The sequence below is a fragment of the Trichoplax adhaerens genome, genomic scaffold, assembly GCF_000150275.1.
Source record: "Trichoplax adhaerens TRIADscaffold_1 genomic scaffold, whole genome shotgun sequence".
NCBI classification, from domain to species: domain Eukaryota; kingdom Metazoa; phylum Placozoa; class Uniplacotomia; order Trichoplacea; family Trichoplacidae; genus Trichoplax; species Trichoplax adhaerens.
The window spans coordinates 2,171,099-2,194,657 of NW_002060943.1; the positions used below are offsets into that span (position 1 = coordinate 2,171,099).

The 23,559-nt window shown below is 31.6% G+C and overlaps 2 protein-coding genes across 2 annotated transcripts; both read right to left on the bottom strand.

Moving 5' to 3' along the window:
- Window positions 1-11,364: 11,364 nt before the first annotated feature.
- On the bottom strand, window positions 11,365-14,463 carry TRIADDRAFT_19831 (uncharacterized protein; the record flags this gene model as incomplete). The annotated part of the gene is made up of 11 exons (XM_002108469.1): window positions 11,365-11,454; window positions 11,883-12,053; window positions 12,125-12,215; window positions 12,372-12,431; window positions 12,573-12,617; window positions 12,760-12,850; window positions 12,970-13,107; window positions 13,248-13,365; window positions 13,484-13,549; window positions 13,703-13,745; window positions 14,399-14,463. Coding segments are annotated over 11 exons (978 nt in total), but the record flags the coding sequence as incomplete, so codon positions are not given.
- Window positions 14,464-19,258: 4,795 nt separating this feature from the next.
- On the bottom strand, window positions 19,259-21,805 carry TRIADDRAFT_49581 (uncharacterized protein; the record flags this gene model as incomplete). The annotated part of the gene is made up of 6 exons (XM_002108470.1): window positions 19,259-19,468; window positions 19,557-19,602; window positions 19,757-19,874; window positions 20,496-20,620; window positions 20,884-20,992; window positions 21,709-21,805. The coding sequence occupies 6 exons, from the start codon at window positions 21,803-21,805 to the stop codon at window positions 19,259-19,261; spliced, it is 705 nt and encodes a 234-aa protein (XP_002108506.1).
- Between the last annotated feature and the right edge of the window lie 1,754 nt (window positions 21,806-23,559).

Consider the following 23,559-nt stretch of genomic DNA (forward strand, 5'->3'; position numbering starts at 1 on the left):
TTAAAGCTATCTATTCTAATTATATGTAGAATGATATGATCATAAATTTATAATTATAAAGTGATAGTATCATCTCATGAATAATACTATTGTTTTATTTATATCAATCTGCTTTGCGATTCAGTAAAATAGAGAAAATTGAAATATTTTTGGCCATCTTTTTATTAATCTATCTTGATATTTATAAGATTTCGTACTGTATAAGGTCGTTTTCAAGTATATGTTATTGAGTTTCTTTTATAATATAAGTCTTTCAATTTGATTATACCAGTATTTAAATAACGAATATTGTTATTATCGGCTTCCCATCAATCTTTATTACCGGTAGTTCATAAAGCCTAACCTGATCCCAAACGTTGCACGTTATTTAATTATTCTTTACACAGATGATAGATTACTGTTCAACAGTACAATCATACTACTTTTCCTAGCTGTAAAATAACCTATTCTTTTACTATATTAAAAGAATAAAATTCAACGAATTAATACTAATTGTATAACATAATGCAATTGACATATATAGCGTACAGCTCCCTTTATATATTAGCTTGCATGAGTATTTTTAGGTTGCTACACATCAATTCGCATGTGCTGTATGTGCAAGTCTTTACATATTTTTCGGTGAAAATAATAAGCCCAAATCAAGATGTTGTAGCCATTTAATAATTGGCTAGTTTATTCCAGGAAGATGATATTGTCTTGAAAATGATATGAATTTTCAGTACAATTAATTGCTACGGCGTCGGTAATAATTTCCTGCCTACGCATAGACCTTTACTCTTTTGTTCTCATTTTAAAAAATAAAAAATATTGACACGTAGCACAAGATCAACTGAGTGCGTTCCAAATCTATAAATACTAACATAAAAAATGGCTAACAGCGTAAAATAGTTAAAAAGCATTTATGTATCATTCATCGCAGATATCATTGTAATATAAAGACGGATTCAATAGTTTCTTTCGTTGCGTAATAAAGAGAGTATTATCATATTGATCAATTCACATTTTCTGTACCTCTTGTACACGTAAATTGTTGAAAAATTTTAGCAATCAACTCTATTCTGTTAGCCAATGCTAGCACCTTGCATAAAATTAGTTTTTAAGTAAAAGTATTCAATGTTCTATTTTGCGTAGGTATTCTATTTGATATAAAACGATACGTCTCTTACTTACCTAAAATAAAGAAATGAAAATCATAATCAGGTATAGAAATTCGAAAATCTTTTAAACAGTACAGTCTTAACGATAATACAAGCAAACATGCCTATTTAATGTAGAGAAAAAATAAATTTTCATTCATGCAATATTAAACTATAAAAACAATTCCAAGCCTTATTAAAAACGTCATAGTGACGCCATTTAGGCATTTTATTATTTTGAAATCAACGCAGGATTGTCAAGTTGTTCCTGCAAGCTTGAGTGAATAATTGAATGCCTTCTCATTATGGACTTGGTGATTAAATTAGCAAATTTAGTATTCTTTGATGGATTCTAATTGATGGATATTAATATCAGTCTTAAATAGCATCATTAGTCCAACGTATACGATATTGATGACGACATTATTATTAATATAAATAACAGATTATTCATTTTTTAAATATCTTATACAGTCAATTATTATTCTAGAAAAGGGAAATTAATGTTTGAATCTGATAGAACATCTATATTCTTTGAAAATCTAAAGTTATAAATAAATATAATATATAACATCATTTCCTATACTGTACATATCTATGAGTAAGCTAACTATTCCTTTATAGATATCCATCCAATGCTAGAGTTTTTTGATGCAATATGTTATATCAATAGCTTTAATAATTAGAAGTAAAATGTTACGTCGAATGAGCACTAGAAACTTAAATAAACCTATCAGACTATTATTTTTGTTTGATATAAGCTATGAATTTGTTGATTTTGACCTCGATGAGTATAGCTAGAAGTTGCTGATCCCGAGTCTGGTAGGGTAATTTTTTTCGAATCAGTAATGAGCTTGTAAATGACTAGATATTATCATTTAATAGACACTGATATATCAATCAAATATTATTTGACCAGAATAGCACTATACTGTACATTGAAAAGTATCGAGCTATTATAATTGAGAAACGAATTATAAATACTGAGATTTGATAATCTATTTTAATGTAGGGATAAAAAATAAATGCAGATTGGCGCTCCTATAACATAATCATGTGATACAGGATAGCATAAACAGTTGCAGTACTTTCTCTTAATTTTGTATGAGAGAAAAACGCGACAAAATGGCAAAGATATGAATTACTAATTTTAATGTAGCACTACTGATGGGGAAACTAATAGTCATTAAATATACGAGGTGACGAAAAATTACAGCTATTGAATCTACTGTATATCGATCGTCAATGATATGAACATCAGACTGGAAATTAGTAAATAGTAATGATCTGTAAGGCAATTAAACACTTGAGATCAAGTCAATCTTTTTGCAGTTAGTCAATAAATTTCTTTAAGTCGAACATCAATATTATTTCCGACAGTAAAAACATAAAATCTAAATTTAGTAAGAGAAGACAGAGTACAATACAGACAGAAAGATTCTTATTTTCTCATAGTTCAATGTTATTACAATTCTTTTACTACTTTTAACTACGGTACAGTCTATTTAAGAGAATAAGCGTTTTAAAGCGTCTGTTTCTTTCTAATTCAATTATTTGAAGATTTATATTTACAGGTATTGTATCCATAAATTTTTCAGTACTCTGTAGGCTTTGTTTAAAGTAATAGAAATTGCACGTCATTAGAATATTAGATCAATTAATGCAGTCAGGTTTTATTATCATAATAATGATTTAAATTTAATTTTATCATAATAATATAACTGAATTTGATTATGAATCTATCTTAAGACCACTTAAAAGCAATTTCATATCAATTGTAACTTGAAGTTTTATGGCAGAAATGATTAATTATCGATAAAGGAAATTCATGATATGTGTATGATTGCCTGTGATTCCAAAGTAATTCTGCAGAAGAGCCTTAAACAGCCTGCATTGCTAATACTCTAGTAATATAATGTTTATCTTACATTATTACACTATTCTTTTATCATCTTGAAATAAGAAATCATATACCGATATATATTCGGCCTTGAAAGGATACATATCATTAAAATAATTAATATTATGTTTATATAAACATCTCAAAGCTGATCAACAATCTCTGATAACGTTTTGGACGAAGTTAGAATAAAATATCCTAAACAATTTTTCTTTAATCGTGTACAGCTATCCATACGCTTACTATAGCTTGACTAAATACGACGACTTTCTTTTATAATTTATTCATTATTTATTTTACTGATGCTGTCGTATGGAGAAATAAACTCTAGAAAACAAAATGATGGTATGACTTTGGTAACATTGATTTTGATTTACTGAGTAGAATTGACGTCAACGTCAACATTATATTCTTGTTTGTCATTTCCTGTTATCGCCTTATAGATTGATGAGTGCTCAGGTTTCTATTCCATTTACTTAATTGTTACAGATGAATGGTATAGCAAAGATATTCAGCATCGTCGATAATACAGCTAGCGCTTCTAGAAGACTAAAAATAGAAGATTCTATTTTTATAATAGACGAACAAGGAGCCAGTCTTTAGGAGGAGAGGACTTTTAGGAAATATTTATCATATTTCAGATTGATTGATGGACTATTGTCGGTAGGGATAAATAGGTTTTATTTATAATTATGAATGACTAGATCGTTTTATTCTTTCGTTTTGAACCACGTTAACGTTTATATCTTAATTGAGTTGGTGATAATCAAAACTATTACTAAAATGAATTAATAGTTTTCTTTGAAGCAGAAAGTTGGGTAGAAATGAATAATAATAGCAGCATTATAAATAACCAAGGACAAAGAAACGTGATGGATAAGTGGATTGATTAAAGTAAAGACCTTTTAAGACTTATCGATTTTAAACTGGATGAAAACTTGTTGTTATCTAACAATAATCAACCAATTAGTGCTGCAATCATGATCTAGATTTATTTTTTAAATCTATTGTTGTATTCTCAAACAGTTCATTTCTTACCGCACTTAATTGTTTACTATGCCATTCCATTTTAACTAAAGTAGATATCAATTAACATTATAGATATTACCGATATCGTAATAAGGTTCCGTGTATTACTCTATTCATCAAATTAAAAATAGCATCACAACGACTTCACTACTATTTCGATCATCAACACAACCAACACTACAAATAATATTCACGACGTAATTTTAGGCGCCAAGTAATAACTATTAAATTCCTAGCTTTATCATGTTGTACTCTATCTAGTGATAAAAACGACTGATAATCTAAATAATATATCCTGTTAAAGCTCTGAATAAAGGTAAAATCTCAACAATATCATTTTATTCTAAGTGCAGCTATAAATAACATCCATATTATAAATGATATATTCTCAAAGGGGGTGAAGGAAGAGCAAAATTTTCAGATTTGCCCTGCAGGACAAAAAGGTGCTATTTCCAGCTAGGAATATGAGAGTTTTTTGAGATTAAAGTAAAAGACAATAAATAAAAGTTCAGTCTTAAAACATTATATTTACTGTGTGTCATCTTCAAATTTTAAGAATAACATACTCAGCCGATATCAAACGGTGTATCAAGCATTATTGTAAATATAAAACGATAAGAAAGCTTCAGCTGTATCATTCAGTTTGATTTTTAATTTAACATGATTAAGTTTGTAATGATAAATTTTTATAAGGCACCAAATATTATTAAAATCTCAGTTTAGTCCTACAATATGGCACTATGTGCAAGTTCAATTAAGGATAGCATCCATTTTACAAATAATAATTTCTTACAAGATATCGGTAAAGTAAAATCTCGGCTGTTATTCAATTATATTTCAGCTTTGATTTAATTAGTGATTTTAGAGTAATGAAAATAAGATTGTACCGGCACATAAAAAAACAAAGAATAGAGTGTTTATTATTTATTTATATTTTTGAATCATAAATATCTTAAAATTGAACAGACTATTCGTGATTGATGTTTGCAATTAAATTAACGATATTTGGCTCCGTTTACTATACTGTTCTATATGTTATCAATAACACGTTATTAATGTACAATATAGTGCTATGGAAGGATCTAGACGTGTTGCTAGCCGTTTGTTAGACCATGATTTTATGGCAATGAATTAGATCGATTTACTACAAAAAAGAAACGATATCTTCCTAACCAAAATTTTCATAATTGTTAGCTTCTCCGATCTTATCCAATTTTACTTGAGATAGAATTCGTAAAGTATAGATAACCTGAAATACTAGTAGTTTCAATGATCTATTAATATAAAAAATTGCCTTTTAGAAAAATATTGTATTATGTAGCTTTGATAAAAGATAGTGACGCCTTGCCTTAAAATAGAATAATCATGGACGGAAATGAATAAGGATTACTACAATACTTGGATTTTAACTGTAAATATATTAGAATTGATTAATTCCTTTTATGACCTTAAAATAGAATAATCATGGATGGAAATAAATAAGGATTACTACAATACTTGGATTTTAACTGTAAATATATTAGAATTGATTAACTCCTTTTATGACTAGACAAATCTTTACGAAACGATCGTATGTTCAATTGATGCATAAAAAATAATAGAGTAAGATGTTTAATGTAAATTAATATTAATTAATGTTAAGATTACGTAAACATGTTGTAAGTATAGAGTAGCGGTACTATAATATTCATGAGTTTAGTATGCCGTCAGCAATTCCTTTATTACCTAACAACTGTGAAAAGGAAATTACATAAGTCTATCATGACTTTGAAAATACATATACGAATACGTATATTGAAGTAGATATGGTTACATATTAAATTCTGCTAACCGTATGTTGCCGTAAAGAGCATATGATCAAATTCATACTGAGTGAAATTAATGCCTACAAGGGTCAACCTTCTCGTCTCTATACTCGATCATTAAATTAAGAATTTGGTATAGAGACTAGGCAAAAGACTAAATTATGTTATCATATCACTTCTAAAAGGATGCCTTCTAATGATGGGCAACAATTAATTTTTCTTAATATCAACAAAATCAATATGTATAGTAAACATGCTAGGCTGCATATACTAGTTGTTATCGACTTATGGATACAGTACTATCGGGATTTCTATTTTAATATGTGTTTATGTTTTCATCGACATATTTTAGTGAAGTTTAGCCAATAATTATAATTAGCACTCATCATGTATAACCTTGGTACAATCTCAATATCAATCGAAGCAGTAATCTTTGTCCATATCCATCTACGTAAGAGATTTTGTTTTACGGATACTAACTTGTACTATAATTTATTAATGATAACTATTTTGGGATTAGAGTTTTATATCATACCATGCATATATCTAGAGAGATTTACCAAAATACAAATAGAAATTGCTAATGTATTCTGTTTAAGATCTACGATAAATAGAAATCCGATTGTAATCTATAAATAGGATATTTTTTAATAAAGACAAGCCACAGCACTAGTGAAAGATTTTATTATATAAGCCAACCGATTGTACGATGTATTTAGTTTTCATAACAGTAGATGAAGGCAATAGCCTTTAAAAGGTCATCAGGCTGAGCTTATTAAGTCAATAGTTGCAACATAAAAACAAAGTATACTTTTCATATGGGATAACAATATGAAGTTTTATGTAGTTCCCTACAAGAAATATTTACTTATTGAGCGTCCTCTATTACGTTATTCTGCTTGCTAACATAGGATCCAGAATAATTATAATATGCGAAAGGCTATGCGTGCCTCAGCAATTACTAATCTTAAAAGATATAGTAAGAAAATAACAAGGGAATATATCAGGGTTCGCGCATTATGCAAAAACAAAACTAGATTAATGGATATTTTAAACCTTTCTTTTACAGACAATCTTGCCACTTGACCGTGAGCATAGCCAGAATCAATTTTGACTTGAGATATCGCGTGCCATCTTATTTATCCATTCTTGAGCAGTTAAATGTTTAAGATATATCGATATTAGGATATCTCTGTGATATTTCTATACAATTGTATGCGTATAAATAATTATAACATAAGCACACTTGCCGATAAGAAACATTTACTTATTGATGATTTTTCTCTACTACGTCATCTTTAACTGCTATCATTGACGCCACAATATCCTGTTATGTAAGTTTATGTGATAGTAATTACTGTATTTTTACAAAATAATGTGATTAGAGGTGGCTGGTAGGGTTATGCAGTTCATAGATCGTACAAATATAATTTTCGATTACTCATGAATTTAAATTCTTTCCACAGATGATCACCCTATTTATTTGCGGACTCAATGTCAATAAACTTGGGCTAAAAATATTTATAATAAAATTTTATTTCGAATTGTCATTTTGCTAATTATCTATTACTACCTGGGCATCAACACGTAACTGAAGACGTAAACCATTAATTAGCCGGATAATACTTATTATTACCCCTACTAGGTTATAGTCTATCCTCCTGATAAACTTTATGGTTCACAGATCGGGTATGCAGATGAACGCGGCTATCGAATTGCGTAAAATAAAATTATAACGTCAATTAATGCAAAACCCCTCGGCAAATACATTCTGCAATGTTTACGCCATGTGCCCTTATAAAGTAACGAACCCACATCGTACGTTTTATTTCACATATTTATATTAACTACAGCAGTCATTAGATTTTAAATTTCAGGAATTCACTTAAATTTTTGTAAATAAAATGTTATTAAACTTTGATGTGCATTCTGTGCACTGTTTCCAATTTACTATCGGTCAACAATATTTAGTTATTATCATTTTATGTGTCAAATCGATTACCATATATTGTGATTTACTTAACTTTCACATATAAGTACACACTATACTATCTATAATCATACCGTATGACCTTGCAAATAACCTGTGTTCTATATTTTAATTTATGTCTTTCTATATTAAAGTCATCATAAAATTTGATTTCTAGTTATTTGTTTACGATTTATTACCTAAGTAATAGCAGCTGGCTGCCATTACTCGAGTCGGAAGCTGCACAAGCCAAATTATGCTTGGGAAAACGGTATTTGTTTATATTATTAAAATGTGCTCTAATAATTATTTTACTGTTTCTATTCATTTATTTTTTAACCAGTTGACAATTTTCTACTTGTTTAGTTATAGACAAATTTTTAGTAAAAATAATTATTTATTCGTTAAAGAACGCCTGTCTATTTCAGTAGAGATAGTAATTCATTTATGACATTCTTTACTGTTGTTAGTATATCCTATTGAGTTATTCATTCTAATATTTGGAACTCTCTCTATGTTTTTCACAATAATAGTAAATAAATCAAAAGACAAAAATTGTGAAGGAATATAAGAAGAAAGAATAATACTAGAAAAAATCATCAAATTTTACCCAATATTATGGCTTGTTAATTAATAAAAAAAACACGGTTTGTTCTTATTCTAGCCATAAATCATTGTTTACTTTTAACAGCTACAATCAATGTAAGCTGAACCATTTTTTAAATTTTTACTTTTATTAGAAAGACTGTTCTTCGAGATAGTTATAATGAAATATCTAAATAATTCATCCATAGCACTCCGTATCCAATCTATAATCTCATATTCAAGCATTAAAAATAATGGCCATATTGCTAAATGACTTCGCCACTTATTCCGGTTAAGAGTTATTGATTTATGGTAGCCCAAATTCAATTATTTAATTGTGATTTATCTGATTAACATTGGCTGTTGATTACCCATCTTGTTGTACTACTATTTTAGCCTTAAATTCCATAAATTAAATATGTTAAACGGAATTTACCGTATATAATTTTAATTTGTTCCCAATGATCAACGATAATTAATTTTTAGTCAAAAAGTTTTAATTATTTTCTGTTTGTTAATGTTGTATCATAAAGTCAATATGCAATAGACGTATCCGTTTATTACGATATGTCTAGAGTATTTAATGATCTATCTAGATTGATCCAATCGTTTTTGATGCATTATAGTTTTCGACATCTGTTCACGCTACTTAACAGGGTTGAGTGTATTATATTTAAGAGCTGTTTCTAATTTAAGAATATTTTCAATTCATTCAATAATTCTGTGCTTGCATCCAGTTTTTAAATAGAGTTAAGGAAATGATGCATATCCGTTAGAGTTAAGAAATATACTTGATCATACTACTGTCAGATCTAATTTTACGCGTACGTAGTATTTATTATTGGTAAACATCTGTTCGCATTACGTAAAAACACAGTTTTTGTAATCAATCAAAAGAAATAAAAATACTTCAAATCGGAGTAAAAGCTATAATACCATTATAATATCTTGCTATCTAAGCTACCAATCTGTAAGAGCGTCATATTAACTATAAAAATAAATTTTTTTCATGGATTGATATCGCCTATTCAAATAAGAGCATATTTAAATTGATAGAAATGAAAAATTGGATTGTACTAATTAAGATTTGGTAGGGTTTTTTATTATTGAGCTGGAATTTAAGATAAAATAATGCTAATTTATATTGATTAATTAAAAAGTAACTAGCAGAATGTTTATTTATCAAGATATGGAAATCTATACATCTGAATAACAACGATAATATTTACGATTATTAGAGTTGTTTATTCCTTACAAGTATAACTTTACGGGAATGCAAAGGAACATAATGGATATTGTTGACGATAGAAATATTATCGATTATTTGGTGATATTAAATGCCATCGCCAAGAATTATAATCCAGAGGTAACGCATCGTTGATCCCATAATTTGTCAATTGACGAATTTTAGCGGTTACTTGATATTGATCATTGTAGTATGAAACAGTATCAAGATCTTATTTTCTGAAAACCTCCATGTGCGTATTGCGGAATTGTGTAATAATAGCTAATGAGATATAGCCATTCAGTAATTTTTCGCTTTACTCTGGTATCAAAAAATCCGATATTACAACCTCAGATTACGAAATATTTGTAATATGTAATAGATTTGAAAAATTTAACTTCAACCGTGCCTGAAGTGAATCTTATATATCATATGCACGTCATTAGATCCTTCGTGTAATTGTTGCAATCATCACCATATCCAGTCAAATATTACAATGTAAAAGTTAGATCTGGTCTGTCAAATTAAAAGGGACTCGATAGCTTTGGAAGTGACTAATTTGTTAACTCAACCACCAAATAGTCACTACACTATTCATATCCTCATACATGTATCATTACATACACCAAAAACGTTCACATATAAAAGTGTATTTTACAAACAGACCTTTGTATCTTTACTAAAGCTATGTAATTTATATTCTAATAATGAACTCAGTTCCCATAGGAAGGATTACTTATAAAGGAAAAATCATGTCGAGAATTAAACAGTTCCCATGTAGCTATTTACAATTCTATATTATAACTATTGACCCATACAAAGGAGCACATACGAAAATTACTGTTTATAAATTGCTACTCAGCTCTATAACGTTTCCCTTCGCACACTATACTAAACAATTCCTAAATAAATTGACGATATTGTAAATACTACTCGATAAGTTTGATATATAATGTGTGAATGACATTACGAAAATGCGAAAAGAATGATATTAAAAAGTTCTACAGATTTAATTCAATTACATAAATATATACGAATAGTATATATAGTTTAACAATTTAAAACAGACTCTATCAATACATATATATATATATTTGTATTAGGTATACCTACACACACTATATTCCATTCATTTGTAATTACTAAAATTACTAAAATAGTAATAATATTCTTAACGTATTTTTGAAATGAAACGAATTAGGAAATGCCAATAAAAGCTTTAAAAGAAGTATAAAAAAATCTATATCTCAATAACTGAATAGCCTTAAAACTAAAATTTCTATAAAGGAATACCTCAATCAAGTGCTGATTCACAGCTACTGCACATAATATATTAATTATCTGTTCATTTTGATGGAAAATAATGGGTGAGTTTCGAACCGTGATTGAGTATCATCATAAGCTCTTTAGCATATATATATAGCTCTGGTGCTTAGCTAGATTTTATGCCAATGAATGATTGAATTTACATTTAAGCGATAAAAATTAAATTCGCCGACATTATCGGGTCTAAGTGATGTAACGCTGTAAAGTCGACTTAAAAGTAAAATACAACAAATTTAATTTAAGTATTGTAACAATGTTTTATCAACAAACACACTTTAAACCAGGATCTTCCATACAGCCACTTACGACTATGTCATGTCATGAATACGGTATGTATATTACAGATTCATACCTCTTAAATAGAAGTTACCCGTATTTTGATGACATTACCGGGCTGATGATGGTACCAAATGCACCCATTTATTTTTATACGTAAAAGAAACTATTCCTTTATAAGCTGTCCTCGGTATACCAGCCTAGCGAAATAGCATTAAAATACATTGGAAAGAATTACTTGAGGACACTGAGTAATTAGTACAAGATCGCATATATTGATATCCAGTGAAAGGTCAGAATAGATTTTACAATGTAACGGCCAAACAATGACATTCTTATATGATACCGTCTTTCACTGTAGTAATAACGTTAGGAAAATTTGTCATAACGATACGATATAAATTATACTGTATATATCATAATTAATTTTGTGCCTCAGTGTACATATAATTTATGGCTATATAAACGAGTTTTGTTTAACTTAACCCTTGATAGTTCTATGGATGTTTAAACTACTTATACGAAGTACAGTACTTGGTCATGAAATATTGTTAGCTGTAAATGTAATTATTATACTCCTTACGCATATAACCGATACAACTCCCTAATTCATGGTAGGAAATCTTACTTTAAAGTCCGTCATTAGTCCCAACCGTCGGGCTATTCTCACGAAACTACCCTCAGTTTTGTATTTTATACGAACGATGTCATCTTTTGGTCCAGTCTCAGCTAGCAGTTGTGAGAATGTTATTACAGGAGAACTATTGACAGTTTCCAGAAATTCACTATTATAATTTTCCTAGACAACGATAAAGTTTATTAATTAAAATTGATAATATAAATATCAATGATTTCCGAAGAATTTCTAACCTTCTCAAGGTATGACAGATCTTTAGACATGAAGTCGACCTTGCCGGTGTTGATATTTATATGTTTCAGATATTTATCAAAAAACTGCCCCCTAATCATGATTAACCAATAGATTAGAATTTGCTACATTACGCGTAAGTTTACTTTTATGCTATGTACGACAGTTTTAGTAACATCGAAAGCACAGCTATCTTGGCGATTATATATTTGCTTATATACATGAATAGAATAGTTTAAAATTACTAACTGGCTAACTCCGATTCTCCCAAATGTTCGTGTTCTCGATATTTCCGGTCGAATACAAACTCTAACAATGAAGATTTAGAAAAAAGCATTAGTAAGCATTATGATGAATATTTGGCAGTAACCTGTTATTACAAGGTTGTACTAAATCATATTAATAAAATAAATATAATTTATAGTCGCTAAAATTTGAATGGTATATTACCGGTTCTGGCGTCGTGCTGGCTCCCTCATCCAATCGTCCCAGTACCTAAAAAAGAGATATAGAAACATCGATATGTCAAGAACATTTACTACTTTTAAAAATACAAAAGTAGCCTTTGATAACCATACAATTGAGCAATCTATTATGAATCATATTATTTCACTTATGTATACGTATTTATGCGTACGCTGGCGGCCATTTTGGGCCTATTTCTTGCCATAGATTTTTAGTTAGCATCCATCCTAGACCAGGGAAAAAGTCGCTGCGGTACAAGCGCTCTAGGATAAGATAACAGATTTCCGTTACACCGGGGTAGTAAAGTACAGTAACAGGCAACAACCACATCATACTGTAAACATTAATTACAATGTGCAATTAATAACGGAATAATTCCCACCCGTACCTGGACTCATCGTCAGTTCCTTTCGGCCGTTATCATTCCAGGCAGACACGCACCATATCGATTTATCTTTTTCCATAAGGTGTCTTGTAGCTTGAAAATATGAGAAAAAGTCGGCTGCTACATCCAGATCATCTGTTATGTTAAATTTAATAAATTTTAGCGTATATTTGAAATAAAGGTAAAAGATATCGAAACGTTCAAATTAAAATTACTGCAAAAGTCTCCATGTCTATTTTTGTGCAAATGCGTAATGTAGGTATACAGATATATACCTTCGACAATTATTACAGTTTCATAATTAAGAACATTAAATACTTGATCCAACGCCCATTTGTAGTGCCTAGCTATCTTATGATAACCAGATAGTCCTCCTGCTGGGGAAGGATTAAACTAGAATATGCAAGTAAATGCATCAATTTATTTTGATAGATGTAGAATTATGAAAGTGATCATAATGTCTTCTACAGATTTCTAGCTATTAATATTAGCATGAATAATTGATGAAAACCTGTAGATATTTTATACGGTCCCCGTAACCGTTTAGAACCTCCGCAGTTTTTTGATCGCCACAATCCTATAAGAGAAGATGTATAAAGTTGTTTATTGCGTTTATGAAACAATATAGTCTTTGATTCTTTGACTTTTCAATATATATAATTGTGTAACTTATAAAGGATATTTAAATAACACTATTAAGGATAGTATCTTTGCATGTGACTTCGCGAACCTGGCTGACGATTATGGGATAATAAGTTGTAGAAGGTCGATTCCTAATATGATATGGCAAAGTCATTAATTAGAATTCGGGATAAAAGGGTCACTTCATCTAGATAAGCTATGCTAGGTAGGTACCAATGATTAATTTTTGTCGTTGTAATTACTACCAGATAATTATACACAGTATAAGTCCGTCTTACAATAGGACGTGAGGATGATGTTGTAAAATTAGTCTAGCTTGGCAACTATTTAGAGATGTTACAAAATAGACTAATCTAATCGTCCTACACTAAGCAATATCTATATTCTGTATCAATTAAGGACAACATCATTAATTAAAGCATATCATCCAAACATGGCTAACATAGATATGGTTTACAAAGCTTACGAAACTGTTATATTCTTCATAGATCAACTGTAGATAAACGTCGTTATGTAATTTTATGCTGAATACTGATTAATACCATAAAATGGTAGAAAATCATCTGATAACACTATCAGGAATATCCCAATCATTAATGTATATGTGCAGATATAATTTCGATGATCAATAATTAAAAAAATTCAATCTCGAGTATACATTTTCAAGCAGAAGGGTACAAAATTAGTGGTGCTTTCTATAATGATATTATTGACATGAATATCTGTCACTCGTTATTAGACTAACAACGAGATAGTGATTTAAGTAGAACGAGGTCGTTCTTACCTGAAGAGTAAATCAACACATCGTTTAACAGATGGGCGATTACATGCGATGACGAGTACAGCAATAGTATAGTTCTTAATAGTTTGTTTTTTTTCTTTGGGAAAGTGATCCACTGGTGCTATAAATGATAAAATTAGGTCATTTATGTTCTATTGACTGTAAAACCACTCAATTCAATATATCTACTAAATTAAGTCATATTGCTAATAATCATATACTGGAATACTGCATCTATGATATACACTTCTATGCAGTATTTATGCGTGTTCAATAAGTCTTACTTGGTTGAGGTGATTCTTTAACTGAGCCTTTTGGTGATAATTTTGGATGGTTGACTTGATCCGTTAGTGAACCTGTGTCTTGATACTGATTGACCTACATAAGATAAGAAGAATATGGCACTACAACTCTCGATAGCAATGATTACATACTTTTATTTCCCATCACTACTATTGCCCGCTCATCCGCTGGTGACAATATCAGCACTAATCCATTCTACTAAGTTTTATAAAGCTCATGCATAATATTATAGTATCTTAAGTAACATTCTACTTGTATAATCCTTGAAACAATTATCAATGCTATTAGTTGCCTTATTATCATTGAACTTACATTAGTGTTAGGATTATCTAGCATACTCCGCAAAAGGTACAAGTTACCAACAACAAAGACAGTGACGGCCACTGCCAATAATAGCCTGCTCTTCATATTCTAAGATAGCAGAAAGAGATCGATAATACATCAAAGAAAGTGCAAACTTATCAATCTCGTTACGATTGTATAGTAGAATAGTAATTATGATGTCCACATACATAGGTATTAACCTGCCCTTGCTATTATTCTATGATAGGAAAGTATAAACCTATCAATCTCGTTCTAATTCTATAGTAGAAGAGTAAATGATGATATCTATAAAGATCAATCTGCTCTTGCTATTCTATGACGGATAAGTGTAAACCTATCAATCTCGTTATAATTGTATAATAGAACAGCAAACTACAGTGTGATTTTTGTTTATATCAATGTACTTTTCCTATTCTAGGATGAGAGAAAAAGATTGACAAATGAATGTAAGAAAGTGTAAACACTACACCTATTACATATCTCGTTACGCAAATAGCAAATCATGATATTTGTTCACGTTAACCTGCTCTTCCTATCCTATGATGGGAGAAAGAGATTGACCATGTATCAAAGAAAGTGTAGAAGTATCCTTATAATTGTATAGTAACAAATCATGATACTTGTTCACAACAACTGAATTAGTTCCATTATCTCCATTAATAGGACTGTGTACTGTGGGTGTTGCAGTCAATCCAAGACTATCACATTGACACTTTTAGACTTTCTAATAGATTACACCATTCATCCTATTTCTATATTTAGTACCCAAGCTCACCTCTTCTTTGCCAATCGCTATCCAACAGATAAAATCAATACGCCATTTCTTGTCCTGGTAGCAATCAGTGGAAATCAATGGCCATGTTCTGGCAGTTTGGGTCTGCTGCAGTCTAGCGCATCGACAAGCTGACGTGATGTCCTGTACAGTGTACAGTACTTTTCACTCCCTTTGGCAAGAAAGTCTTGAACTGTAGAACGGGCAGTACAGTACATTCAATCATGAACCCATTCATCACCTAGTACGCTATACTGTACTATACACTAGTATACAGTACATTGTACAAAAGCATACAGTATTGTGGCGTTCTCTACCATGCCTACCCCTAGCATAAATAATGTCACGGATCCCTGCCTACAGTACACCGAGTAAAGTACAGTACTGTACTATACAATATAAACTATCTCAGACTAGGATCGACTACAGTATTAAGTACTCTGTTACAGTACCTGCTCCCTAGGAAAAGGGTGACATCATTTTTTCTACAAACTACAGTACAGTATACAGACAGCACTGTGCAGCGTACTGTACTGTACTGTATGCTGACGTGGTCAAGCCCCCTAGACGGACAAGCCATCAAGAAGTGAAAAGTAATAATGAATCCGAGCTTATTTGAGATCGAGGCAACTAATTCTATTCGTAACTAATTCATTATATATAAAATAGTGTAGAACGGGCTGTACAGTACTGTACAGTACATTCAATCATGAATCCATTCATCACCTAGCACGCTATACTGTACTGTATACTAGTATACTGAACATTGGACAGAAGCATATTGTGGCGTTCTCTACCATGCCTACCCCTGGCACAAATAATGTCACGGATCCCTGCCTACAGTACACTGAGTATAGTACAGTACTGTACAATATACAGTAAACTATCTCAGACTAGGATCGACTACAGTACTTAGTACTCTGTTACAGTACCTGCTCCCTAGGAAAAGGGTGACATCATTTTTTTTTCTACAAACTACAGTATACAGACAGCACTGTGCAGCGTACTATACTGTACTGTACTGTATGCTGACGTGGTCAAGCCCCTAGACGGACAAGCCATCAAGAAGTGAAAAGTAATAATGAATCCCGAGCTTATTTGAGATCGAGGCAACTAATTCTATTTGTAACTAATTCATTATATATAAAATAGTGTAGAACGGGCAGTACAGTACTGTACAGTACATTCAATCATGAATCCATTCATCACCTAGCACGCTACAGTATACTGTACTGTACTGTATACCGTACAGTACTAGTACTGTATACAGTACAGTACAGTACATTGTACAAAGCATATTGTGGCGTTCTCTACCATGCCCACCCCTAGCATAAATAATGTCACGGATCCCTGCCTACAGTACACTGAGTATAGTACAGTACTGTACAATATACAGTACAGTAAACTATCTCAGACTAGGATCGATTACAGTACTTAGTACTCTGTTACAGTACCTGCTCCCTAGGAAAAGGGTGACATCATTTTTGTTTTCTACAAACTACAGTATACAGCACTGTGCAGCGTACTGTACTGTATGCTGACGTGGTCAAGCCCCTAGACGGACAAGCCATCAAGAAGTGAAAAGTAATAATGAATCCGAGCTTGTTTGAGATCGAGGCAACTAATTCTATTTGTAACTAATTCATTATATATATATTATGAATAGAATTTACTGGAAGCAAGAAATTTTCTCAATTTGAAGTACAGCAACATATAGAATAACAATTTTAAATAAGTTCATTGGTAATAAATCGAGAGAGAACGAATACTCTAGGTCTATCGAGCTAATGTAGCTAAAACAAGATTATGCCTGATCTTGCTATGATTGCCACTCGCCACTACAGTAGCGATGGAGGCAGCCGGTTTGACCAGCAGTCCCCGATAAATAGTGTTACTTTACTACGTAGATAGTCGCCAATCTCTCGATGATAGTATCTACGGATGTTATCAATAGGATTAGGCTACTGCCACAGTCAGAAATTTGAAAAGTCTACCAGTATGCTAGGAGTCTATGGCACTCAATCTGGTACTGGTAATTACTCCACAATGTACATATACTGTGGATCCATCGGGATACAGGACGAGTATTAGTTTGGCCATGAATAAATCCGAGTTCATTTTTCTTTCTTTATTCCTACATAGTGTGTGTGTATGTACAGCAGTGTTGATATCCATTATTTTATCTAGAAATACAGTAATCTACAAGAACTATACGCTAATATACTCATCGAAGTTGAAACGATCTCATCTACTGCACGGTATAGCCAGTTAAACGGCATACAAAGTAGGAATGTAATTGAAATGACGTGATAAAATACTAAGCGTATATGCAAGACCATGGATTATACTGGTCATTTAGTAATCCATGGCTTGCGTAGCCAGTACCAGCATGCGATAAATGTTTCTACAGCCTAAAACAAAGTAAATTCAGTTTTCTTTCTATTTACTGTAGTAATATCGTTTTTTATTCAGTATTGGGCAATAAATAATCAATACCATATCGCACAATCTTTTGCAAGACCCATGATTGCAAATTTGCAATCAGACTTTACGCTCATAAATGTACGCAATGTTTGCATATACACTCCAGCTGTACAGTGCTAAAAGGCGATATAGAATGTCGAAATAGCCAGTTTTGTACTTTCCAAGGTAAAATATCAGCCTTTTACGTCTATTCCAAGAAATGCATCAGAAGTCCATCCCTTGAGCAAGTTAATGTTATACCATTACAACTATCAAAAAATTATTTCGACATCAACACACAGTTTCAAAGTTATCAAAATTAGCCGTCCACCATGAGATACAAAGCTTTCCAATTGTTTCAACATAGAGATTTAAGAAAAATATTTACATCTGTAGTGACAATATATGATTTTCCGTTACAGCGTAAGGCTACGTGGTCAGTACATATCTTAGATTGCAAGTATCCTTCAACTGACACTGCACGGTATTCAAAGTAAATTTACGAATTTGAATCCTGCATTTCGACGAATAGTTATTACTAGTTTATGTATTACTAGATACGAATTTAGAAAATCCCTAGTAAGTTTCTTATTTTTTAGCAAACTACCAGACCGCATTGAGTAAAATATAAATAGTGTTCACAGGCTCCTTCCATTTACAATTAAATTTGTTACTACTGTCTACTTTACCAACTAATGTAAGTAACACATCCTAATAATGCTATACTCCTACTTTCGTGGCATTATTATAGTATTTAGATAGAGTTTTACAATTCCTTTACATTTAAAGATATTAATAATGCCTCATAAATTTTAAAGGAGGAAAGTGGCACTCCTGCTAAAGCTCATAGAAATATAGAGATTACATTCATTTAATGTTTCATGAGTGTGTTCTGCTGCGTTACGGTATCACACAAAAAATCAATGAGTTAAAATCCTCAGTTGTACTGTACGTAGGGAGTTTTATAAGCGGAATTGAACTCCCTTTAGCCAGAAGAACCTTTATCCACGATTGCTTAGGTGATTTAGTATTCGCAACAACTCGATGAACAGATTAATAATGTCGAGGTATAAATTAATCGCTGCGATAATGTAATCTTCTGGAGACAACCTCTTTAGGATCAACTGAGTATCAAATATAATAAATGCACAAAATAGCAAGGCCCCACCAATGGCCAGAACCATATCAGCGGCCTCACTCTTAAAAAATAGCTATAAAAATGGAGAGATAATTATGAAGTTGTATTACGAAGAAGAATTTTAATAGCTCCGTAATCATCTTAATGTATCAGCTATATACCTGTAAAAATCCAGCTACGATTAACATCCAGAGAATTGATATCAATCTACCGTATTTTTGGAAAAGAGTAAATATGTTTATATCACTTTCAAAATGCAAAATAGTTTAAGGGGCTGATCATCTTAGTGAGTGTTGGAAATTATTGAACTCTAATTTCGAAACGCAAGTAAATTGTAAGATCAAACGTAATTAGTTCTTACCCTGCTCCCCAGGCACTAAAGTCATATTTCGATTGAAAAGTAAATGCCGTTAGGGCTGTAGTGATGGCAAGTGTTAAGAAGAATGCTTCTAAGACTATAACGGAGTCATATATGGTAACTTTATGGGATTTGATGAATCCAAGTCGGTCATAATGCCAATATAGAATATAAAGCATCAACAATTTAATTTTAGAACGAAAGTAACAATCAAAGTTGTCAACTTTTCAAAGAATCCATCGAGAATTTTCAATGTAACCAAATTAATGACGAAATTGATAGACGATTATGAGATTGTACTTTACATAAATAACCTTACCTACGTTTGCCAGTGTCACAGCTTCAAAGAAAGTCTAAATAAACAGGTTGTAGATGTTATGTTAATTTAATAATGAATCAAAAGCTAGTACAATTATAATCAGTTTTAACATTATAATAATTGTTTAACAATATTCTCATCTCTAATGATCATACATGATACATGATCATCGATTCTACACGCAGTAAAGTACAGATAAATGAATGCACAATTTTACGTCAACAAATTTTTAGAAATCTATCTATGTTATTCATGTAAACCTATCATTCATTATGACTCTGCTCAGATACTAGTTTACTAGTTCGACAAGTAATATGACAGATTTATATCATGGAGATTAAGATACAGTATAGACTGAAATGAATAAAAGCATATTCCATCATGAAAATGCAAAGCTGTTGCTAACTGTATGATGATTTAAACAAGAATATACTAAACTTACAAATGCCATCAGTAAGTACATATTTGTTGGGGCCTCTCTTTGTTTCATCATCAAGGCAACCAAAGTGACAATGGTTAAAGCCATGCAAATAAACACTATTGCGTGGCTAACAAAGTTAGAAATACATATATTGCGTTTAGTACCACATATATGATGTGATGTTGAACACTATGAAGTTAACTTATATCGAATGAAAGTGATAGCGCTCGCAATTCTACAGTCTTTCTGCTGCAAGTTATTATTTTAATGCGTAAAATGAGTGCAACATTGGCAAAGTATGCCACCTTGAGAATTTCATCAAAAGCTTAAACCTAGCTACGATCTATTTTATGACCATTACTTTCTTGTATAAAAATTACGATAACAAACCTGGTTTGAATGAAGGCTTTAAGGGTTGGCACGAACATGAATAATGCACACGTAGCAGTGGTTAATAGTAACTGAGTACAAACGATGCCATAAACTTTGCGCAGGAAAGCTGTAGTAGTATCCAAAACGAAAAACCAATCGATTTTATAATTAAGTGATTGTACAACGATTGTTGATTAGATTTATCACAGACGAGACATAATCACAAAGACATGACTAAAAGGTGTACAAATTGATGAATCATCATCACTGCATGCTTGTACAGTAGCAAATTTCATCACAGTAAAGGGCTGTGCTACCATGCTAGTCGTCTTATTCAAATTATATATTACTAAGTTACTAAATTAATTACATAAAGTTCAGTCTACCGCAATACGGACAAGTAGTAAGTAGACTATCAACCAAAGCATTCATCGACTACCGTAATGAACAATTGAAAACTTGATACCTTTATTTAAAAGAATGTAATAAAACTAAAAGAGAACGTAAAATAGTTAACTATCTCAACGGTTGGTATTTTCATTTACTCCATACTGTACAGTGTACACCACCAAGTAGTGGATATTAGTACTAAACGAAGAAAGTAAACAAAACTAAGCCATTTGGGTTGCCTCTCCTTCATGCTAGAATTGCCATAGAGAACGCTTACAACAGAATCGATGTCTACTTCCGAGATTATAGTAAACTATTACTAGCCTATATAGGAAAGACTAGATTACGCCTGTCTTGTCTACAATTCTACATGCATCAATCAGTAAGGAGTACCAGCATCATCAAAAATCAAGGATTAAGTTCCTATATATGCAACCTACAAAAGAGCATTACCGAGTCGAATACTTTTTTCGGCTTGTGCTACGTTAACGCCATAATTAAAATCATCATGATAGAACGTTTTTGTTGCAGTAGGAGGAGCTGTTGCCATATTTTTTCCATCACTATCAGATGATGCCATTACGTACTGGATATGCACAAATAATCCTGAAATAAAGTAATTTCGATTATAGCAGTCGTCACATCTGGCAATCAGTCGTGTAAAACATGCTTTATATGCGTACTTGTATGATTATAATGACTGGTCCATTACCCGTTCAAATTTTGAACAGGGACACAATCTCCATAAAGCCATAAAATTCAAAGATAATTGACAGCTAGATTATCTTAATATTGCTTGTTTTACTTCGCAAAACTACAGTATGCTTGAGTACTTTTTACTTTACTATACATTATATCACTGACAGACAAATTTTACAATCATCACGGAATTACCTTGAAGATTTCAATACTACAGTATACTACAATTTTATAGCAGTAAAAGACTTTCAGTTCGATCCAAATGGACTTTTCAAGTTTTCTTCGTTGATCCTTGACTAATAGCCGAGATAAATAGAAGGGAAATAAAACAGATCACCGAGTAATCAGGGACGAAACGCGATTGAAAAAATGGCGATGCCTTCCGATAGGTAAATAAACAGCAATGTATGCGCTGAGGGCACAACCCGAACCTCGATATGGCAGTCCAACAAGAAGACGATAGAAGAGCCTATAGAGATCTGTGTATGGTATTGAACTGTATCCGGTACAGTAGACTAGGACACTACCTACGTCTGTTGTTAACACCGTAGCAATGACGTAATCTTCCTTATGCAAGATGGAGAAAATTCGTTTCTTGTCTCACCAACTCATAACAGACTAGTTTTAATTATAATGGAAAGTATATATAGAATTCAAGTGGATTTATAGATTGGCTTACTGCTCTATTAAGCTGCTAGAAAAGGATTCCAGCACTGGTTGTATACGTATCCTATAGACACATGCATCGCTAGCTACTGAGCGCTGTGTAGGAAATTCTACGGACTACTTTCATTTAGCCAAACTTGGAGGAGTCCGTGGAACCCCTAAAAAAACTCGAATTTCTCGATAGGCAAACTTGCATAGTAATTTCATCAATATCCCATCACCTCAGTTGGCTGTAAATTAAGCAAGAGTGAAAGCAATAAAATGATGCAGGGGAATAGAGGTCAAATATTGCCAAGGTGCATATCCAAAATGTACTATGAGACATCGTCAGTGTTCAAAATTGACACATTAATAACAGTACATGTACGCGAAATATCACCAGCAGGATATTCTGTTAGTAGAGTATATGCTTGGGGTATTTCGCTAATTCTACTTGTACTTTACATTATGTTATACTCCATTACACATTTTACGTAGTCTCTATTGGCTGTTTTGCATAACGAATACATTTTATTTTATATTCAACGATATACGAAATAACAACATAAACGAATTTAGTAGCAGTTTCATCTTTTTGATAAAAGGCATTCAATATATACAGTACGTTAAATTTTTCATTAAACTACATGCTTACGGCATATATTGCGTAGTATCAATTTGTTGATTGGGATGTAGATCTTATTTAATATTAGAGATAGGCAAATTCAGACTTGAAACATTCTGATGCATATTCATCTACCATCTAAGCGAACTTATAAGCAACGCTATTGCATCTAATAAAGTATACGCTATATAACAGCAGTAGTTTAACGATAGAAATTACTATCTTATATTAATGCCCTATCCAATGGATGTAAAATAACCCATCAAACCTATTCAGATATTTTCCGTTCTGTAGTAACTTTCCAAACTATAGCCAAAAATTGGGTTGTCAACTTC